Here is a 20867-nt window from a genome sequence, read left to right as displayed (position 1 = left end):
AGGAGGTAACTGAGGATCAGTACAGGATAAGTAATGTATGTACACAGTGACTCCACCAGCAGAATAGTGAGTGCAGCTCTGGAGTATAATACAGGATGTAACTCAGGATCAGTACAGGATAAGTGATGTAATGTATGTACACAGTGACTGCACCAGCAGAATAGTGAGTGCAGCTCTGGAGCATAATACAGGATGTAACTCAGGATCAGTGCAGGATAAGTAATGTATGTACACAGTGACTGCCCCAGCAGAATAGTGAGTGCAGCTCTGGAGTATAATACAGGATGTAACTCAGGATCAGTACAGGATAAGTGATTTAATGTATGTACACAGTGACTGCACCAGCAGAATAGTGAGTGCAGCTCTGGAGTATAATACAGGATGTAACTCAGGATCAGTGCAGGATAAGTATTGTATGTACACAGTGACTGCACCAGCAGAATAGTGAGTGCAGCTCTGGAGTATAATACAGGATGTAACTCAGGATCAGTGCAGGATAAGTAATGTATGTACACAGTGACTGCACCAGCAGAATAGTGAGTGCAGCTCTGGAGTGTAATACAGGATGTAACTCAGGATCAGTACAGGATAAGTAATGTATGTACACAGTGACTGTACCAGCAGAATAGTGAGTGCAGCTCTGGAGTATAATACAGGAGGTAACTGAGGATCAGTACAGGATAAGTAATGTATGTACACAGTGACTCCACCAGCAGAATAGTGAGTGCAGCTCTGGAGTATAATACAGGATGTAACTCAGGATCAGTACAGGATAAGTGATGTAATGTATGTACACAGTGACTGCACCAGCAGAATAGTGAGTGCAGCTCTGGAGCATAATACAGGATGTAACTCAGGATCAGTGCAGGATAAGTAATGTATGTACACAGTGACTGCCCCAGCAGAATAGTGAGTGCAGCTCTGGAGTATAATACAGGATGTAACTCAGGATCAGTACAGGATAAGTGATTTAATGTATGTACACAGTGACTGCACCAGCAGAATAGTGAGTGCAGCTCTGGAGTATAATACAGGATGTAACTCAGGATCAGTGCAGGATAAGTATTGTATGTACACAGTGACTGCACCAGCAGAATAGTGAGTGCAGCTCTGGAGTATAATACAGGATGTAACTCAGGATCAGTGCAGGATAAGTAATGTATGTACACAGTGACTGCACCAGCAGAATAGTGAGTGCAGCTCTGGAGCATAATACAGGATGTAACTCAGGATCAGTACAGGATAAGTAATGTATGTACACAGTGACTGCACCAGCAGAATAGTGAGTGCAGCTCTGCAGTATAATACAGGATGTAACTCAGGATCAGGACAGGATAAGTAATGTATGTACACAGTGACTGCACCAGCAGAATAGTGAGTGCAGCTCTGCAGTATAATACAGGATGTAACTCAGGATCAGTACAGGATAAGTAATGTATGTACACAGTGACTGCACCAGCAGAATAGTGAGTGCAGCTCTGCAGTATAATACAGGATGTGACTCAGGATCAGTACAGGATAAGTAATGTATGTACACAGTGACTGCACCAGCAGAATAGTGAGTGCTGCTCTGGAGTATAATACAGGATGTAACTCAGGATCAGTACAGGATAAGTAATGTATGTACACAGTGACTGCACCAGCAGAATAGTGAGTGCAGCTCTGGAGTATGATACAGGATGTAACTCAGGATCAGTACAGGATAAGTAATGTATGTACACAGTGACTGCACCAGCAGAATAGTGAGTGCAGCTCTGGAGTATAATACAGGATCAGTACAGGATAAGTAATGTATGTACACAGTTTTGATGTAAATCTGGCTTTATTAGGGGTTCGGGCCCATCTTGCTTTCTTGTTCTCTTCCATCACCTTCCTTACAATGTAAATGTCTTATTTGGTGCCTCCTTAGCGTCTGTTTGTCTGGAGCTTCTCATAATTCAGCAGTTTGTGGCTCTTCAGACTCTGTCCCTCTGACGGTCACTATTGTAGACAGAGAGCAGCGGCGCCCCATGTGCAATCAGCAGCACGCTCGGTCCTCCCAGGTTCTCCTCCTATTTTCCTGGACAATCCAGTGGCAGATTTTGCACTGATGCGATCATTCATCTGCAGAGAATCTTCTAATGAATTTGCCGTCTTGGGGAGATGGCGGCTGAGTCTTGGGGTCCCCCAGTTTTTCCTCTTAAGTGTGGCATTGGGCAGGAGTCGTCTCTGCTCCAAGGATTATGCCCGCTGTCCAGCTCCCACATGGGCCCCTGAGGGGCAGACGCTGCTTACACCATGGGGGACGCTATAGTATTTTGGCGGCTCACTTGTTCCTTTTAGGGTCTCTGTACCCCAACGTATTCACTGCTCACACTCGCCTCCAGAATTCTTCTCCTGTACAGTTCCTCGCTGGTGGCAGGTGAGGGGTTAATTGCAGCTGTGCGGTTACATAAATACAGGCGCACAATGACCGTGTCCCTGCACAAAGCCCGAGCCGTGAGAACCGACTCTGAGCCGTGGGAACCAGCTCCCCCCTCCCCCTGCCTGACCCCGCTGTCCTCCTGAGCCATCCCCCACTGCCGGGCTGCCTTCCACCACCCAGGGAAACGCTCCCCAAAAGATATACACACGCACCCGAAATCCCAACAACGGGCACCTTTAATCCGGAATCGCAGGCTGGGGTGGGGGAGGGAAGTTCCAATCTGCTCCATGCTGGATCATCAGAGGTCAGTATTGTGGTCATATACTATATATATACTATCACTATATAGGGGGACCTGGCACTGGTTACGGTGGTGTGGTGGTCTACCGCCATGGAGCCCCCGACGCTGAATGAGTCCCTCTCTATTTCTGCAGAAGAGATGTCACGATTGCTGCAATGTGAAGATAATACGTGAGAAGCGAGACCTCTCCGCCTTTAATCAGATCATAGAAAACGCGTCAGCAGAAGACGACACCCCCCATACATGAGAGGCCCCTCATACAAAAGAGACCCCCCTACAGGAGAAGCCCCTCATACAAAAGAGACCCCCCTACAGGAGAAGCCCCTCATAGAAAAGAGACCCCTATACAGGAGAAGCCCCTCATAGAAAAGAGACCCCCATACAGGAGAAGCCCCTCATAGAAAAGAGACCCCCATACAGGAGAAGCCCCTCATAGAAAAGAGACCCCCATACAGGAGAAGCCCCTCATACAAAAGAGACCCCCATACAGGAGAAGCCCCTCATGCAAAAGAGACCCCCATACAGGAGAAGCCCCTCATGCAAAAGAGACCCCCCTACAGGAGAAGCCCCTCATGCAAAAGAGACCCCCATACAGGAGAAGCCCCTCATAGAAAAGAGACCCCCATACAGGAAAAGCCCCTCATGCAAAAGAGACCCCCCATACAGGAGAAGCCCCTCATACAAAAGAGACCCCCATACAGGAGAAGCCCCTCATAGAAAAGAGACCCCTATACAGGAGAAGCCCCTCATACAAAAGAGACCCCCATACAGGAGAAGCCCCTCATACAAAAGAGACCCCTATACAGGAGAAGCCCCTCATAGAAAAGAGACCCCCATACAGGAGAAGCCCCTCATACAAAAGGATCCCCCCATACAGGAGAGGCCCCTCATAGAAAAGACCCTCATACAGGAGAAGCCCCTCATACAAAAGAGACCCCCATACAGGAGAAGCTCCCATACATGAGAAGCCCCTCATACAAAAGGATCCCCCCATACAGGAGAGGCCCCTCATGCAAAAGGGTCCCCCCATACAGGAGAAGCCCCTCATGCAAAAGGGACCCCCATACAGGAGAAGCTCCCATACATGAGAAGCCCCTCATACAAAAGAGACCCCCATACAGGAGAAGCCCCTCATACAGGAGAAGCCCCTCATACAAAAGGATCCCCCCATACAGGAGAGGCCCCTCATACAAAAGAGACCCCCATACAGGAGAAGCCCCTCATGCAAAAGAGACCCCCATACAGGAGAAGCCCCTCATGCAAAAGGATCCCCCCATACAGGAGAGGCCCCTCAAAGAAAAGACCCCCATACAGGAGAAGCCCCTCATACAAAAGGATCCCCCCATACAGGAGAAGCCCCTCCTGCAAAAGAGACCCCCATACAGGAGAAGCTCCCATACATGAGAAGCCCCTCATACAAAAGGATCCCCCCATACAGGAGAGGCCCCTTATAGAAAAGACCCCCATACAGGAGAAGCCCCTCATACAAAAGAGACCCCCATACAGGAGAAGCCCCTCATGCAAAAGAGACCCCCATACAGGAGAGGCCCCTCAAAGAAAAGACCCCCATACAGGAGAAGCCCCTCATACAAAAGGATCCCCCCATACAGGAGAAGCCCCTCATACAAAAGAGACCCCCATACAGGAGAAGCTCTTATACATGAGAAGCCCCTCATACAAAAGAGACCCCCATACAGGAGAAGCTCCTATACATGAGAAGCCCCTCATACAAAAGAGACCCCCATACAGGAGAAGCCCCTCATAGAAAAAAGAGACCCCCATACAGGAGAAGCCCCTCATATAAAAGGATTCCCCCATACAGGAAAGGCCCCTCATAGAAAAGACCCCCATACAGGAGAAGCCCCTCATACAAAAGGATCCCCCATACAGGAGAAGCCCCTCATGCAAAAGAGACCCCCATACAGGAGAAGCCCCTCATAGAAAAGAGACCCCCATACAGGAGAAGCCCCTCATAGAAAAGAGACCCCCATACAGGAGAAGCCCCTCGTGGAAAAGAGACCCCCATATAGAAGAAGCCCCTCATACAAAAGGGTCCCCGCCCCCAGGAGAAGTCCCTCATACAAAAGCCCCCCTCCCACAGGCGAAGCCCACTCCCCTTCTGTCTTCGCTGTGGATCCTCAATGGCCATGTCACCAGATCCGATCCCATCCAGCCAATCAGAGTGAAGCCCCAGTGTTGGGGTGCTGTCCTATGTGACCCCTTGTGCTCAGGAGCCTCCACCCAGTGCAGTCCCTGTGGAGACCCAAGGAAGGGCCCGATACCGGCCCCTGGAGGGGAGTCACTGCCCCAGGCGCCGCTCCACTATGTCGCCGGCTCGCTGGTGTCGGACTTCCAGGTGCTTGTTCTGAACCCTCTCGAAGTGCTGCAGCAGCTCCGCATAGTCGATCCTCTCACAGTCCGATTTTGGGGAGCTCAGGGGTTCAGCCTTCCTGTGGGAAGAAGAAGGTGAGACCCCCGATCTGAAGGGAGAATCCCCCCCTGTGAGCCCAAGGACTTACCCTGATCTCATGAGCTGGGGGTTGGGGACGCACTGCAGCCGGTGTGACAGCAGCTGGAAGGCGCTGCTCTGGGGCAGGAGCATCAGGAGGCCGTAGAGTGCGCGGATCAGGTGCGGGTGACTCTCCACATCCAGGAGCTGCAGCCGCAGGTCTAGAGGGGACAGGCAGGTCAGCGGGCACCCTCACAGACTAAAACTGCAGATGTGATCACCCCCCCGGCTGGACATATTCCCCATGACTGTACATGCCCCCACCCCGCTGACTGCCCCAATACCCCCAACTGCACCCTCCCCCTCTGACGCTCTATCCTGACCTGACTTGCTCTCCCCCCGTGCAGTGTCTCATCACTTCTGCTCTATTTCCCGCCTAGCGCTGCGGGTGCTGTGTACGTGGCGAGCGGCGGGCGCACTCACATGTGAAGATCGGGCATTCTATCAGCTGTACCAACTTGTCCACTTCAGTCAGGAAATCCACCGTAACCTCCAGGTCTCCGCTGCGGGAAGGGGGTTAAGGAACAAGACCCTGGTAGTGGAAGCGTCGGCGGGTGACAAGAGAGCGTCGGCGGCTGCTCAGTGATAGAGAGCGTCGGCGGCTGCCCAGTGACAGAGAGCGTCGGCGGCTGCCCAGTGACAGAGAGCGTCGGCGGCTGCTCAGTGACAGAGAGCGTCGGCGGCTGCTCAGTGACAGAGAGCGTCGGCGGCTGCCCAGTGACAGAGAGCGTCGGCGGCTGCCCAGTGACAGAGAGCGTCGGCGGCCGCCCAGTGACAAGAGAGCGTCGGCAGCCACCCAGGTACAGAGAGCGTCGGCGGCCGCCCAGGTACAGAGAGCGTCGGCGGCCGCCCAGGTACAGAGAGCGTCGGCGGCCGCCCAGTGACAGAGAGCGTCGGCGGCCGCCCAGTGACAGAGAGCGTCGGCGGCCGCCCAGTGACAGAGAGCGTCGGCGGCCGCCCAGTGACAGAGAGCGTCGGCGGCCGCCCAGTGACAGAGAGCGTCGGCGGCCGCCCAGTGACAGAGAGCGTCGGCGGCCGCCCAGTGACAGAGAGCGTCGGCGGCCGCCCAGTGACAGAGAGCGTCGGCGGCCGCCCAGTGACAGAGAGCGTCGGCGGCCGCCCAGTGACAGAGAGCGTCGGCGGCCGCCCAGTGACAGAGAGCGTCGGCGGCCGCCCAGTGACAGAGAGCGTCGGCGGCCGCCCAGTGACAGAGAGCGTCGGCGGCCGCCCAGTGACAGAGAGCGTCGGCGGCTGCCCAGTGACAGAGAGCGTCGGCGGCTGCCCAGTGATAGAGAGCGTCGGCGGCTGCTCAGTGATAGAGAGCGTCGGCGGCTGCTCAGTGATAGAGAGCGTCGGCGGCTGCCCAGTGACAAGAGAGCGTCGGCGGCTGCTCAGTGACAGAGAGCGTCGGCGGCTGCTCAGTGACAGAGAGCGTCGGCAGCCACCCAGGTACAGAGAGCGTCGGCAGCCACCCAGGTACAGAGAGCGTCGGCAGCCACCCAGGTACAGAGAGCGTCGGCAGCCACCCAGGTACAGAGAGCGTCGGCAGCCACCCAGGTACAGAGAGCGTCGGCAGCCACCCAGGTACAGAGAGCGTCGGCAGCCACCCAGGTACAGAGAGCGTCGGCAGCCACCCAGGTACAGAGAGCGTCGGCAGCCACCCAGGTACAGAGAAGGATACAACTTCTGGATGAGGTGATAGGCATGCCGGTAGTTCTGGGTGAGGAAACACAGCGACACGGTGGCCACGGGACTGTGGCACCAGGAGCGGTAGAGGCAGCAGAACAGCTCGCAGCTCTCCTGGAGAAACAAACGTCAGTACCCCGACCCCGATCCCCCAGTGTCATACATACAATATGCATCAGTCCATCACACATCATCTGCAAATACTGTTGGCTCCGCTCCTGGTGTGTCTATTCTTACTATCTGTCATATAACTGCACATGCTGGCCAGGGAGGGGGCGCAAGGGCGGGAAGTGGGGGAGCATGCGTGCTGGAGCGGAGGGGCGCGTGCTGGAGCGGAGGGGCGCGTGCAGTGGCAGGAGGGGCGCAGGCAGGAGCGAAGGAGCGCGTGCAGGAGCGGAGGGGCGCGTGCAGGAGCGGAGGGGCGCGTGCAGGAGCGGAGGGGCGCGTGCAGGAGCGGAGGGGCGCGTGCAGGAGCGGAGGGGCGCGTGCAGGAGCGGAGGGGCGCGTGCAGGAGCGGAGGGGTGCGTGCAGGGGCAGGAGGGGCGCAGGCAGGAGCGAAGGAGCGCGTGCAGGAGCGGAGGGGCGCGTGCAGGAGCGGAGGGGCGCGTGCAGGAGCGGAGGGGCGCGTGCAGGAGCGGAGGCGCGCGTGCAGGAGCGGAGGGGCGCGTGCAGGAGCGGAGGGGCGCGTGCAGGAGCGGAGGGGCGCGTGCAGGAGCGGAGGGGCGCGTGCAGGAGCGGAGGGGCGCGTGCAGGAGCGGAGGGGCGCGTGCAGGAGCGGAGGGGCGCGTGCAGAAGCGGAGGGGCGCGTGCAGGAGTGGAGGGGTGCGTGCAGGGGCAGGAGGGGCGCGTGCAGGAGTGGAGGGGTGCGTGCGGGGGCAGGAGGAGCGCATGCAGGAGCGGAGGGCTGCGTGCAGGAGTGGAGGGGCGCGTGCAGAAGCGGGGGGCGTGCAGGAGCGAAGGAGCGCGTGCAGGAGCGGTGGAGCGTCGCATACCAGGCAGACGTACACATACCGGGGTTTGCAGGTCTTTGAGTTGACTCCGCAGCTGGAAGAGTTCAGAGGAGGTCAGTAGGATGCTGTTCAGATTTTGGACCATTGTAGATGCAAATTTCAGATCCTCCTCTCGCAGCAAGATGTCCGCCATGGAGTGGAAGATGTTCTCAGCGTTCAGGAGAAGACACAGCTGCCTGCGGGGAAGAACCAAAAACTGCGGAAACAATCCCCCAGGACCGCACCTCACACTAAGACCAGTCCTCAGGACCCCCAAGGCCATACCCCCATTAAGACCAGCCCCAAAACCCCACACACATCAAGCCCAAGACCAATCTCTTTTAAAACCAGGCCCCCCACAGGACCAGTCCCTAGGACTCCCCAACACCATACCCACCAGGACCCCTTCCCCCAAGACCATGATGGTGCAGGACAACGTACAGCCCTCACCTTTTTAGGTAATCAGCCTACATGGTCGCCTGGTGGGGGGGCAGAGCCCCTTAGTAATGCAGAGTACAGCGTACAACTACTCCTACCGGACACAGCAGGATAAGAGCCACTGTAACCAGTGAGACCCCAGATTATCTCGGTGTCCCCACCCCGCGTGGTTACCTGATAATAAACGCGCCCCTCATCTCCAGGAGCTTCCTCTCGCTGCTGAACCTCTTCAGTAGATTTACCATAAAGCGGTGGAAATACGAGTTCATGGTGGGCGTCGAGGGCGAGCTCTCCACACCCCGGGTACCTGGCGGGAAAATTAACAGCGATGTGTATTATGGGCCCCCGGTGCTGATCTCTGCTGTGTATTATGGGCCCCCGGTGCTGATCTCTGCTGTGTATTATGGGCCCCCGGTACTGATCTCTGCTGTGTATTATGGGCCCCCAGTACTGATCTCTGCTGTGTATTATGGGCCCCCAGTACTGATCTCTGCTGTGTATTATGGGCCCCCAGTACTGATCCCTGCTGTGTATTATGGGCCCCCAGTACTGATCTCTGCTGTGTATTATGGGCCCCCAGTACTGATCCCTGCTGTGTATTATGGGCCCCCAGTACTGATCCCTGCTGTGTATTATGGGCCCCCGGTACTGATCCCTGCTGTGTATTATGGGCCCCCGGTACTGATCCCTGCTGTGTATTATGGGCCCCCGGTACTGATCTCTGCTGTGTATTATGGGCCCCAGGTGCTGATCTCTGCTGTGTATTATGGGCCCCCAGTACTGATCTCTGCTGTGTATTATGGGCCCCCAGTACTGATCTCTGCTGTGTATTATGGGCCCCGGTGCTGATCTCTGCTGTGTATTATGGGCCCCCGATGCTGATCTCTGCTGTGTATTATGGGGGCCCGGGACTGATCTCTGCTGTGTATTATGGGCCCCGGTGCTGATCTCTGCTGTGTATTATGGGCCCCCGATGCTGATCTCTGCTGTGTATTATGGGCCCCCGATGCTGATCTCTGCTGTGTATTATGGGGGCCCGGGACTGATCTCTGCTGTGTATTATGGGCCCCCGATGCTGATCTCTGCTGTGTATTATGGGGGCCCGGGACTGATCTCTGCTGTGTATTATGGGCCCCCGGTGCTGATCTCTGCTGTGTATTATGGGCCCCGGTGCTGATCTCTGCTGTGTATTATGGGCCCTCGGTACTGATCTCTGCTGTGCATTATGGGCCCCCGGTGCTGATCTCTGCAGTGTATTATGGGCCCCCGATGCTGATCTCTGCTGTGTATTATGGGCCCCCGGTGCTGATCTCTGCTGTGTATTATGGGCCCCCAGTACTGATCCCTGCTGTGTATTATGGGCCCCGGTGCTGATCTCTGCAGTGTATTATGGGCCCCGGTGCTGATCTCTGCTGTGTATTATGGGCCCCGGTGCTGATCTCTGCAGTGTATTATGGGCCCCGGTGCTGATCTCTGCTGTGTATTATGGGCCCCGGTGCTGATCTCTGCTGTGTATTATGGGCCCCGGTGCTGATCTCTGCTGTGTATTATGGGCCCCTGGTGCTGATATCCGCTGTGTATTATGGGCCCCCGGTGCTGATCTCTACTGTGTATTATGGGCCCCCGGTGCTGATCCCTGCTGTGCATTATGGGCCCCCGGTGCTGATCTCTGCTGTGTATTATGGGCCCCTGGTGCTGATATCCGCTGTGTATTATGGGCCCCCGGTGCTGATCTCTACTGTGTATTATGGGCCCCCGGTGCTGATCTCTGCTGTGCATTATGGGCCCCCGGTGCTGATCTCTGCTGTGCATTATGGGCCCCCGGTGCTGATCTCTGCTGTGTATTATGGGCCCCCGGTACTGATCCCTGCTGTGTATTATGGGCCCCGGTGCTGATCTCTGCTGTGTATTATGGGCCCCCAGTACTGATCCCTGCTGTGTATTATGGGCCCCCGGTGCTGATCTCTACTGTGTATTATGGGCCCCCGGTGCTGATCTCTGCTGTGTATTATGGGCCCCGGTGCTGATCTCTGCTGTGTATTATGGGCCCCCGGTACTGATCTCTGCTGTGTATTATGGGCCCCCGGTGCTGATCTCTACTGTGTATTATGGGCCCCCGGTGCTGATCTCTGCTGGGGCCCCTGTGTGTTATTATTAGGTGTCTGTGAAGCCCCCCACAGTGCAGCCGCCCATGCTCACCACAACTGCCGGGCAGCGCCCCTCGGGCCGGGGATGGCACCTGCAGCTTGATCTGTCCGGCCGCCGGCTCCTCATTGGTTGCGTCGCTCTGTCCGGCCGGAGAGGAGGCGATTTCTGCCAGAACCTCCAGATCCTTCAGGATGACCTGCAGAAGGAGCCGCCATCACAGCACAGCGGGGGGGGGGGGGAGGGGGCACCTTGGCAGGTGACACGGCGCGGGCGCTGCGCTTCTAGACGGTTGGAGAATTTTATGCATTTTCCACACAGAAAGAAAACGTAAGAAAGAATCGCGAGCACCCCAAAACGACACGTTCCCCATGGGACCCCCATACTGCCCCTGTCTCCGACCACAATAAAGGGTTAAACGGCCACAGATGACAGGACGTGGGGGTGGAGAGAGCGGCGGCGGCGCCTCCATTAACATTCAGGACGCAGCATACAGCCTGGTGCAATGCTCTGCAGAACAACCCAGCCTCCTGTTACCATGGAAACAAGCACGGCCGCCTGCAGCTCCACCAGACAAGGGGGAGCAGGCTTCGACTCCATTAACTCCTTCCAGCCCAGGCATCACACTGCGTTCATCTCCAGACATAGGGGTAACGCCCCATAGATAGAGCCCCGCTCACTGCGCTACACGACGACACAACACACGTGACCCCCACCAGCACAGCACCGACACACTGGACCAAACCCGGAAACAAGCAGGTCCGCAACATGTAAACAGTCACTGACAGCAAGCAGAGATCTCACATTTACAGAAATCACTTTAAACCGTCTGTAAAGATCGAGAGCAAAAATCAAATAAATGAGGGTGCGCTTCAGCTGAACCATACACAACGTGCTACGCAGGCCCCAGGGGGCGGAGCATGACACAAGCATTCGTAGGAACCCTGCTCCCCCCTCAGGCAGGCACTGGTATAACACACTGTGTACAGCGCAGAGACTACTCACCTCATCAGACTCATCAGACAAGGTCTTCAGCAAGATGGGAAACAGGAGGTCAGTGTGACGAAACATCTGCAGCAAGAGAGTGACACGGGTCAGCGACTGCAGGAAGCCCCCTATAGGGTCTATACCCCCCCACACTGTACAAGGGAAGAGTATACAGGACGCCCCCTATAGGGTCTATACCCCCCCCCCACACACTGTACAAGGGAAGAGTATACAGGAAGCCCCCTATAGGGTCTATACCCCCCCCACACTGTACAAGGGAAGAGTATACAGGACGCCCCCTATAGGGTCTATACCCCCCCACACTGTACACGGGGAAGAGTATACAGGACGCCCCCTATAGGGTCTATACCCCCCCACACTGTACAAGGGAAGAGTATACAGGACGCCCCCTATAGGGTCTATACCCCCCCCCCCCCACACTGTACAAGGGAAGAGTATACAGGACGCCCTCTATACGGTCTATACCCCCCCACACTGTACAAGGGAAGAGTATACAGGACGCCCTCTATAGGGTCTATACCCCCCCACACTGTACAAGGGAAGAGTATACAGGACGCCCTCTATAGGGTCTATACCCCCCCACACTGTACAAGGGAAGAGTATACAGGACGCCCTCTATAGGGTCTATACCCCCCCACACTGTACAAGGGAAGAGTATACAGGACGCCCCCTATAGGGTCTATACCCCCCCCACACACGGTACAAGGGAAGAGTATACAGGAAGCCCCCTATAGGGTCTATACCCCCCACACTGTACAAGGGAAGAGTATACAGGACGCCCCCTATAGGGTCTATACCCCCACACACTGTATAAGGGAAGAGTATACAGGAAGCCCCCTATAGGGTCTATACCCCCCACACACTGTACAAGGGAAGAGTATACAGGATGCCCCCTATAGGGTCTATACCCCCCCACACACTGTACAAGGGAAGAGTATACAGGACAACCCCCTATAGGGTCTATACCCCCCACACACTGTACAAGGGAAGAGTATACAGAAAGCCCCCTTTAGGGACTATACCCCCCACACACTGTATAAGGGAAGACTATACAGGAAGCCCCCTATAGGGTCGATACCCACACACACTGTATAAGGGTAGAGTATACAGGAAGCCCCCTATAGGGACTATACCCCCACACACTGTATAAGGGAAGACTATACAGGAAGCCCCCTATAGGGTCTATACCCCCACACACTGTATAAGGGAAGAGTATACAGGAAGCTCCCTATAGAGACTATACCCCCCCACCCCCACACTGTATAAGGGAAGAGTATACAGGAAGCCCCCTATAGGGTCTATACCCCCCCACACTGTATAAGGAAAGACTATACAGGATGCCCCCTATAGGGTCTATACCCCCCACACACTGTATAAGGGAAGAGTATACAGGAAGCCCCCTATAGGGTCTATACCCCCCACACTGTATAAGGGAAGAGTATACAGGAAGCCCCCTATAGAGACTATACCCCCCCCACACTGTATAAGGGAAGAGTATACAGGAAGCCCCCTATAGGGTCTATACCCCCCCCCCCCACACACACACACTGTATAAGGGAAGAGTATACAGGAAGCCCCCTTCAGGGTCTATACCCCCCCACACTGTATAAGGGAAGAGTATACAGGACGCCCCCTATAGGGTCTATACCCCCCCACACTGTATAAGGGAAGAGTATACAGGAAGCCCCCTTCAGGGTCTATACCCCCCCACACTGTATAAGGGAAGAGTATACAGGACTCCCCCTATAGGGCCTATACCCCCCCACACTGTATAAGGGAAGACTATACAGGAAGCCCCCTATAGGGTCTATACCCCCCCACACTGTATAAGGGAAGAGTATACAGGACGCCCCCTATAGGACCTATACCCCCCCACACTGTATAAGGGAAGACTATACAGGAAGCCCCCTATAGGGTCTTTACCCCCCACACTGTATAAGGGAAGACTATACAGGAAGCCCCCTATAGGGTCTATACCCCCCCACACTGTATAAGGGAAGAGTATACAGGAAGCCCCCTATAGGGTCTATACCCCCCCACACACTGTACAAGGGAAGAGTATACAGGATGCCCCCTATAGGGTCTATACCCCCCACACACTGTACAAGGGAAGAGTATACAGGAAGCCCCCTATAGGGTCTATACCCCCCCCCCACACTGTATAAGGGAAGAGTATACAGGAAGCCCCCTATAGGGTCTATACCCCCCCACACTGTATAAGGGAAGACTATACAGGAAGCCCCCTTCAGGGTCTATACCCCCCCACACTGTATAAGGGAAGAGTATACAGGAAGCCCCCTATAGGGTCTATACCCCCCCACACTGTACTGTATAAGGGAAGAGTATACAGGAAGCCCCCTATAGGGCCTATACCCCCCCCCCCCCACACACACTGTATAAGGGAAGAGTATACAGGAAGCCCCCTATAGGGTCTATACCCCCCCCCCCCACACTGTATAAGGGAAGAGTATACAGGAAGCCCCCTATAGGGTCTATACCCCCCCACACTGTATAAGGGAAGACTATACAGGAAGCCCCCTTCAGGGTCTATACCCCCCCACACTGTATAAGGGAAGAGTATACAGGAAGCCCCCTATAGGGTCTATACCCCCCCACACTGTATAAGGGAAGAGTATACAGGAAGCCCCCTATAGGGTCTATACCCCCCACACTGTACTGTATAAGGGAAGAGTATACAGGAAGCCCCCTATAGGGTCTATACCCCCCCCACACACACTGTATAAGGGAAGAGTATACAGGAAGCCCCCTATAGGGTCTACCCCCCCCCCCCCCCACACTGTATAAGGGAAGACTATACAGGAAGCCCCCTATAGGGTCTATACCCCACCTCCAGGATGTACAGGGGAGGACTATGCAGCGGGCAGCAATAGCGCACATATACTGACCCCTCCATGTGTATATGGGCTCTATGGCAGAGATCTGTAAGAGACCATATATGGCCCCCCTTGTGGATGAACAGGGGGCCGGCTCCACGCTGGGGTGCGCACCTTGCGGGGGGTCTTGATGTACAGGTGATACAGCCACTTCAGCACACAGATTCGGGTCATCATCCCGGTGCAGGGCTCGTGGAGGTACCGGTCCAGCACCTGAACTATTCCATCCAGATTCAGGGTGACGGCGGCGGCCGGGGAGCTGCGGGCCACAAAATAACGGAGAGTGAGGCGTACAGTACAGAGGGGCGACAGGTGCTGGTCATGTGACCCGGCCTCATCGCTGCTGCTCCGGCTCCTCAGGGGTTAACAGCTACAGGCCGCCCAGCAGTGGCTTCCCAAGCTCACAGCGCCATTGTCATGGTAATGCCGGATGATGAGTGCAGGAATCCTACAGTCATCTCCTAAACATCCGCTCCAGCACTTAAAGGGCCAGCGCACGCTCCTGCCAAGCTTCATCTCTTCTGCCAAATTCTTACATACTTTGGGGGTCATTTATTAATACCGCCATTTTAGACGCCGGTCTTAATATCCCGTATAGCTGGCGGAGAATTGTAGGGGTGCGGCCTCTCCATAACTTTTTCGGATCCACCGCCACTTCTCAATGGTCTTATCTTTAGACCATTTTCTATAAAGTGATGAATGAGACGGAGCTGCTGCCCCCCCCCCCCACACATTTTTTAGACCTGGACTGAATGGGGGAAAAGTCGCAGTTTGTGGTGCAGACTATTCCTGGTTAGTAAATGACCCCCTTTGTGTTTCAGCCATTTTATAAATCTCTGCTTACAGTCAGTAAAGAGAAACAATCTCTTAGACTTCTAAGACTTCTCACAGCTGAGGGTTTGTTACAATGTGTCCGGCCTAGGACTATAGAGGCCACCCTGGCCGGGGCATTCGGTTGCAGTCTATCGTGGACCTGTCCCGGGGAGCTAGCACTCGAATCACCCGGTTACACTCGCACGGCAGAAAGCGTCCACCTGAATTTTACACAGAACAGCTGCGGGTTTGTTACCATTGTTTCCAGTCCAGACAAAATCCTATAAAGTATCATCCAGGATACTGACACATTGTAACAAACCCTCAGCAGTATCAGCAGGATTAGGACAGGTCTTCAGCCTCCGAATAGATGAATGTTCCCATTCACTGACTGTAAGCAGAGATCGTGACAATGATGTGAAAATAAAGAACGCCACATTATACAGAGATGAAGACAGCAATGTCCCTCCATTCCCATGCTTTACACTGCAGCACTGTCTATCCTCCAGGGAACAGGGTGGGGCGGCAGGAAAAGGGGGGCCCAGAGGAGGAACAGGGGGGCCCAGGCACGATAAGAGGGATCCTCCCTCTCCATGTTAAGGACACTTGCATGCTCGGCTGAGCCTGTGTCTAAAGGGTCAGGAGAACTAGTTGTCACTTGAAGAAGGATTTGGCTGACGGCTATTGAAGGTGTGTCCGCCCCTCTGTGGCTCCGCCTCTCCCAGGGTGTGATAGTGACCCCCCGCTCAGTGAAGTCACTTGTGGTATGAACCCCTCACCTTCTGGGAGCAGCCACGCTGATGCTGTCCACAGCGGAGTCATTGTCGGTATCGGGAGATCCTGCAAAGAAACAAGAGGATTAGATGAGGAGACCACAGAAAGAGCGGCCATCAGCCACGTCTCCAGAGGTGTGACACAGCCATCAGCCACGTCTCCAGAGGTGTGACACAGCCATCAGCCACGTCTCCAGAGGTGTGACACAGCCATCAGCCACGTCTCCAGAGGTGTGACACAGCCATCAGCCACGTCTCCAGAGGTGTGACACAGCCATCAGCCACATCTCCAGAGGTGTGACACAGCCATCAGCCACGTCTTCAGAGGTGTAACACAGCCATCAGCCACGTCTCCAGAGGTGTAACACAGCCATCAGCCACGTCTCCAGAGGTGTAACACAGCCATCAGCCACGTCTCCAGAGGTGTAACACAGCCATCAGCCACGTCTCCATTCCGGTAAAGCTGCAATGGCCAGGCATCAAAGCTGGGTGCCCATGTGTTCTACCACTGAACCACCAATGCTGTGTGCACCCAGACGGTGCCAAGAACACATCTGGAATAGACGTGTGCGCAGACTCCACTCTGCTGATTCCTCCCCTACACATGCCTGAGCCCCATCCAGACGACAGCATTGGTGGTTCAGTGGTAGAATTCTCACCTGCCACGCGGGGGCCCGGCTTCGATCTCCAGCCAATGCAGCTGCACAGACTTTCTTACAATTTCAATGGCATCGTGGACAGGGCCACTAGATTTCGCTGTTTCGGGCACCTGGGTGCACTGCGCTGAGGGCACAACAGCCTGCAGAGCAGTACACGGCCCGCACTGGATCCAGTGTGCCGCTAGAAAACGTGCACCTTATCTGTGTAAACATTGCACCTGCTGCGCGTTTCGGGACGGGTCTCTTCGCTCTTAATGACAGAGGACAATCGGAGACTGGAAACACGATCACCAGATGAGGGGCGGAGGGCAGGCAAATCTCACACATCTGGGAACTTGATATCCGTAGGACAGGTCGTCCATATCGGACTGGCGCGGTCCGACTCCCAGAATCCCTGCTGGTCGGCTGCATGAGGAGGCCGCTCACCGCGCTGCCCAGAACGCCCATTAGAAAAGCTTCTTCCCCGTGGCCTTTAATATGACGGGAGACCACGGATGCGGAGCAGAATGGTGTCCGGGTGCACGGGCTCAGGGTTCCATGAAGCCCACAGGCACTTACTGCCCCATATCTGTTCATCGGAGGAGACACCACAAGATGCATCGGGATTATCTCAGGGAGTCATTAGGTATGCGCCAGCAATTTGCATAATCCCACCCTCATCTGGTAATTCTGTTTTCAGTCTTTTCACTTTGATCTATGTCATGTTCTTGACAAAGACACCGATCCCGAAATGCGCAACAAGAGCAACATTTACAACAATAAAGTGCACTGCGCCACATTCTGTAACCACAGAAGCAAAATATCCACCAGTGTAACAGCAGAGAACCACCAAACTGCATGGAGGACACATATCCACCACTAGGGGGAGCTCACTATATACAGGTTATACAGCCACCACTAGGGGGAGCTCACTACATACAGATTATACAGCCACCACTAGAGGGAGCTCAGGAGATTACTGCATACAGATATATACAGCCACCACTAGGGGGAGCTCACTACATACAGAATATACAGTCACCACTAGAGGGAGCTCACTACATACAGAATATACAGTCACCACTAGAGGGAGCTCACTACATACAGGTTATACAGCCGCCACTAGAGGGAGCTCACTACATACAGATTATACAGCCACCACTAGGGGGAGCTCACTACATACAGATTATACAGCCACCACTAGGGGGAGCTCACTACATACAGATTATACAGCCACCACTAGAGGGAGCTCACTATATACAGGTTATACAGCCGCCACTAGAGGGAGCTCACTACATACAGATTATACAGCCACCGCTAGAGGGAGCTCACTACATACAGATTATACAGCCACCACTAGATGGAGCTCACTACATACAGATTTTATTACAAGACCCGGAGGCTCATATTGCTATTCTCCTTCTTTACTCTGACCAATAGCAGCAAAGATAAAAATAAATATTGAACATTTGAACAGCCCCTCCCCATAGTCCCAGTATAACAGGCCACTCCGCCTGCAAATCCTCCTCTTTCTTTGCTGCTGACCGCAGAGATAAGTACCTGTGATATTTGTCTGATTACTATTACTGTTTCTCTTATTGTAGTTTTTTCCCCCTTTTGGGTTTTATGTGATACTCTATTGTTTGCAGGTTGTTTTATGGGATCTACCATTGACTTTTGCTGTGTGATTCCTTAGCACGGCTCTGGTGACCTGTGTTCAGGAGTACCCTGTGTGTCCGATTATCCCTTTGGGGGTTATCTTCCCCTTCTGTCTGTGCCTCTCCCTATCAGGGTTTGTTACTTCTGTCATCTGACTGAGTTTTTTCTCTCTCCCCTGCTTGCCGTTCGCACTGCGCACCTCCCCTCGCTCTCCCTCCCCCATCCGCTTATCTTTCGCGCCGCGGCTCACCTTTGATCTGGCCGCCGGCGCTCCTGCTTGCCGCGCTTCGCTCCGCCCGAGATCTCGCGAGATCTCGGGCGCTTCCGCTTCCGGGTTCAGTGCGGCGCTCCGTAGTCTCGGCGCGCACTGTCCTGCATCTGCTCCGGCTCCTGTGCTCGGCGGCCTCCCTGCTTACCGGTTCCCGCTTCTTTCTATCAGGTTTCTCCCCCACTCTTAGTTCCTCTCCCTGGCTGGGGAAAATCCTCACCAGCGGAGTTCTTAGGGTAGGATTAGTGTTCAGTTTAACCCCTTTCACTACAGATATAGAGGCGGGCTGTGTGATAATGCCCCATACAGATCTCAGTGGGCAGGGCCCTATGGAAGAGGATATGCCTCAGGCTGATTTAACCCCTTCTGGGGATGATTGTGAGATTGGGACACCCTCTGCGGATCCTTCCCTGGTTTTTCAAACTACCTTATCTAATGTGATTGCTGCGGCCATGGGATCAATGACTTCGGTCATTTCCCAGTCTATTGCCCAAGCCCTTGCAACCCATCCAGCTGCCTCTCCCACCCCACAGCCCGCTACGGTATCTAAACCTACCGGGCCAGGGCCTGCCTCCAGAACAAGCTTGACTGGTGACGTTGTCTCCACCAATGTTGGCGCACTGGGTTCGCGCAAGAGAGCCTGTACGCGTCAGGCAGAACATACGCGCAGTTGGAAAAGTGCTAGAGCACTACAGGATGTAGCGTCCGGCTCTGAAGTCGGTTCGGATGAGGAGGCTTTAGGTGACGCCTTTGAGGAGGCAGAGGACGACCCTTCTGGGGTCATAGATTCAAACCCTTTACCCGGGTGCAGCTCCATGCTTTCGGCAGCAGACGCGTCTTTGACGGACCCGTCAGGGCAACCTCTCTTTGACCCGGATTCCCTACACCACCCTCGGTCTGCGGAATGGTTGCCGTTGGAGCATGTCTCCAAATATTTGGAGGCCCGAGTGCGTTGCCCCCTCTCCAAAGAGGCGCGCAACAAGCTTAGGGCGGAATGCCCCAGACCCGTAATTCCCAACAGGGTGTGCGAGACTCCGGCGGTAGACCCTAAAATGACCCAATTCCTCACCAAATCTGGGTGGAATCCGAGGAAGGGTCTGGAGTCGGCCCTGCGTGCCTGTCAGGACAAGCTCCTGGACATATTTGGCCCCCTGGCAAAGATTTTTGATCTGGCCGAGGCTGCCAAGGCCGAGGGTAAACAGGTAGACCCTCTAGAGCTGCGCGAGTGGGTGCAGCGCGCGATTTGCGTGGCAGGAAACGTCAACACGTCCCTGGCCATTGAACGGCGCAAGGCCATTCTTTTCAAGATTGAGCCTAAACTCTCCAACTGGGCGCTCACGGAAGCCGGTAAGGAGGCCCAGGGCTTGCTGTTTGGCGAGTCCTTTATTAAGGACTTAGGCCGTTTTGTTGGTGCCTTTACAGCACTCGATAAGGCCCAGAGTTCAATGAAACGGGTGTTTCACGGTAGGGTCTCTACCAGGGCCGGCAGTTTCAGGGGCCGTCTGTCCGGCCGTGCCCACTTCCAATCCCGTGCTACGGGCAGAGGCTCCTTCTCCCAGAGACCTGCATTCCAGGAGCAGAGGCGGGAGACATCATCTTTCTTCCCTTCCCGGGGAGGATCCTGGAGACCTAGAGGATACAGAGGAAACCCTGGTTCCAGACGACCTTATGGTAAGACCGATGCCTCATTTCAATTCTTCAACTGTTTGTGTAGGGGGCAGACTCCAGCTCTTTTCTCGAGCTTGGTCGCGCATCACCTCGGACCAATGGATTCTCTCCACGGTCAGGGGTTTCCACATAGAGTTGACATCTCCTCACCTATCCATCCCGCCCCCACATCCGGCAGTGCTGTCAGTAGAGAGCTGCATACTTGTGGACTCAGAGCTATCCGAGCTCTTCCGCAAAGGGGCCATAGAGCCGGCTCCGGCATCCACTGGTGCGATAATCAGCAACATTTTCTTGGTGGCGAAAAAAGGGGGCCAGCTTCGGCCTGTCATCAATTTACGCGCTCTCAACGCGTTCGTCAGGTACCGCCATTTCAAGATGGAGGGCATCCATCTCCTGCGGGACCTGCTTCAGGTGGGCGATTGGATGGTCAAGTTGGACCTGAAGGACGCGTATCTTACCGTCCCTGTCGAGGGCGCGTCCAGGAACCTTCTATGTTTTCTTTGGAAGGACAGGATTTGGCGGTTTACATGCCTCCCTTTCGGCCTCTCTTCTGCTCCGTGGTGCTTCACCAAGCTGATGCGCCCTGCTATGGCCTGGCTGCGCAGTCGGGGAGTTCGTCTCATCGTCTATCTGGACGACATCCTGATCATGGCACAGGATCATGCAGTATTACT

General features: G+C 54.9%; 1 protein-coding gene across 1 annotated transcript in view; it reads right to left on the bottom strand.

Annotated features, from left to right (window-relative positions):
• Nucleotides 1-2622: 2622 nt before the first annotated feature.
• Nucleotides 2623-20867, bottom strand: part of VAC14 (VAC14 component of PIKFYVE complex) — a 34825-nt gene continuing 16580 nt past the window's right edge. Inside the window, exons 10-19 of the mRNA XM_044269653.1 lie at nucleotides 15967-16027; nucleotides 14489-14633; nucleotides 11478-11543; nucleotides 10527-10671; nucleotides 8502-8634; nucleotides 7912-8086; nucleotides 6896-7014; nucleotides 5638-5717; nucleotides 5225-5375; nucleotides 2623-5155 (exon numbers count right to left, since the gene is read on the bottom strand). Coding sequence (XP_044125588.1) covers nucleotides 5005-5155; nucleotides 5225-5375; nucleotides 5638-5717; nucleotides 6896-7014; nucleotides 7912-8086; nucleotides 8502-8634; nucleotides 10527-10671; nucleotides 11478-11543; nucleotides 14489-14633; nucleotides 15967-16027 — 1226 coding nt within the window. The 3' untranslated portion in view covers nucleotides 2623-5004. The remainder of the gene's footprint in view (nucleotides 5156-5224; nucleotides 5376-5637; nucleotides 5718-6895; nucleotides 7015-7911; nucleotides 8087-8501; nucleotides 8635-10526; nucleotides 10672-11477; nucleotides 11544-14488; nucleotides 14634-15966; nucleotides 16028-20867) is intronic.

This window comes from Bufo gargarizans, chromosome 10, assembly GCF_014858855.1.
Source record: "Bufo gargarizans isolate SCDJY-AF-19 chromosome 10, ASM1485885v1, whole genome shotgun sequence".
NCBI lineage: Eukaryota > Metazoa > Chordata > Amphibia > Anura > Bufonidae > Bufo > Bufo gargarizans.
Note: the sequence above shows the minus strand (reverse complement) of the source record. Positions and strands in the feature narration are given on the sequence as shown.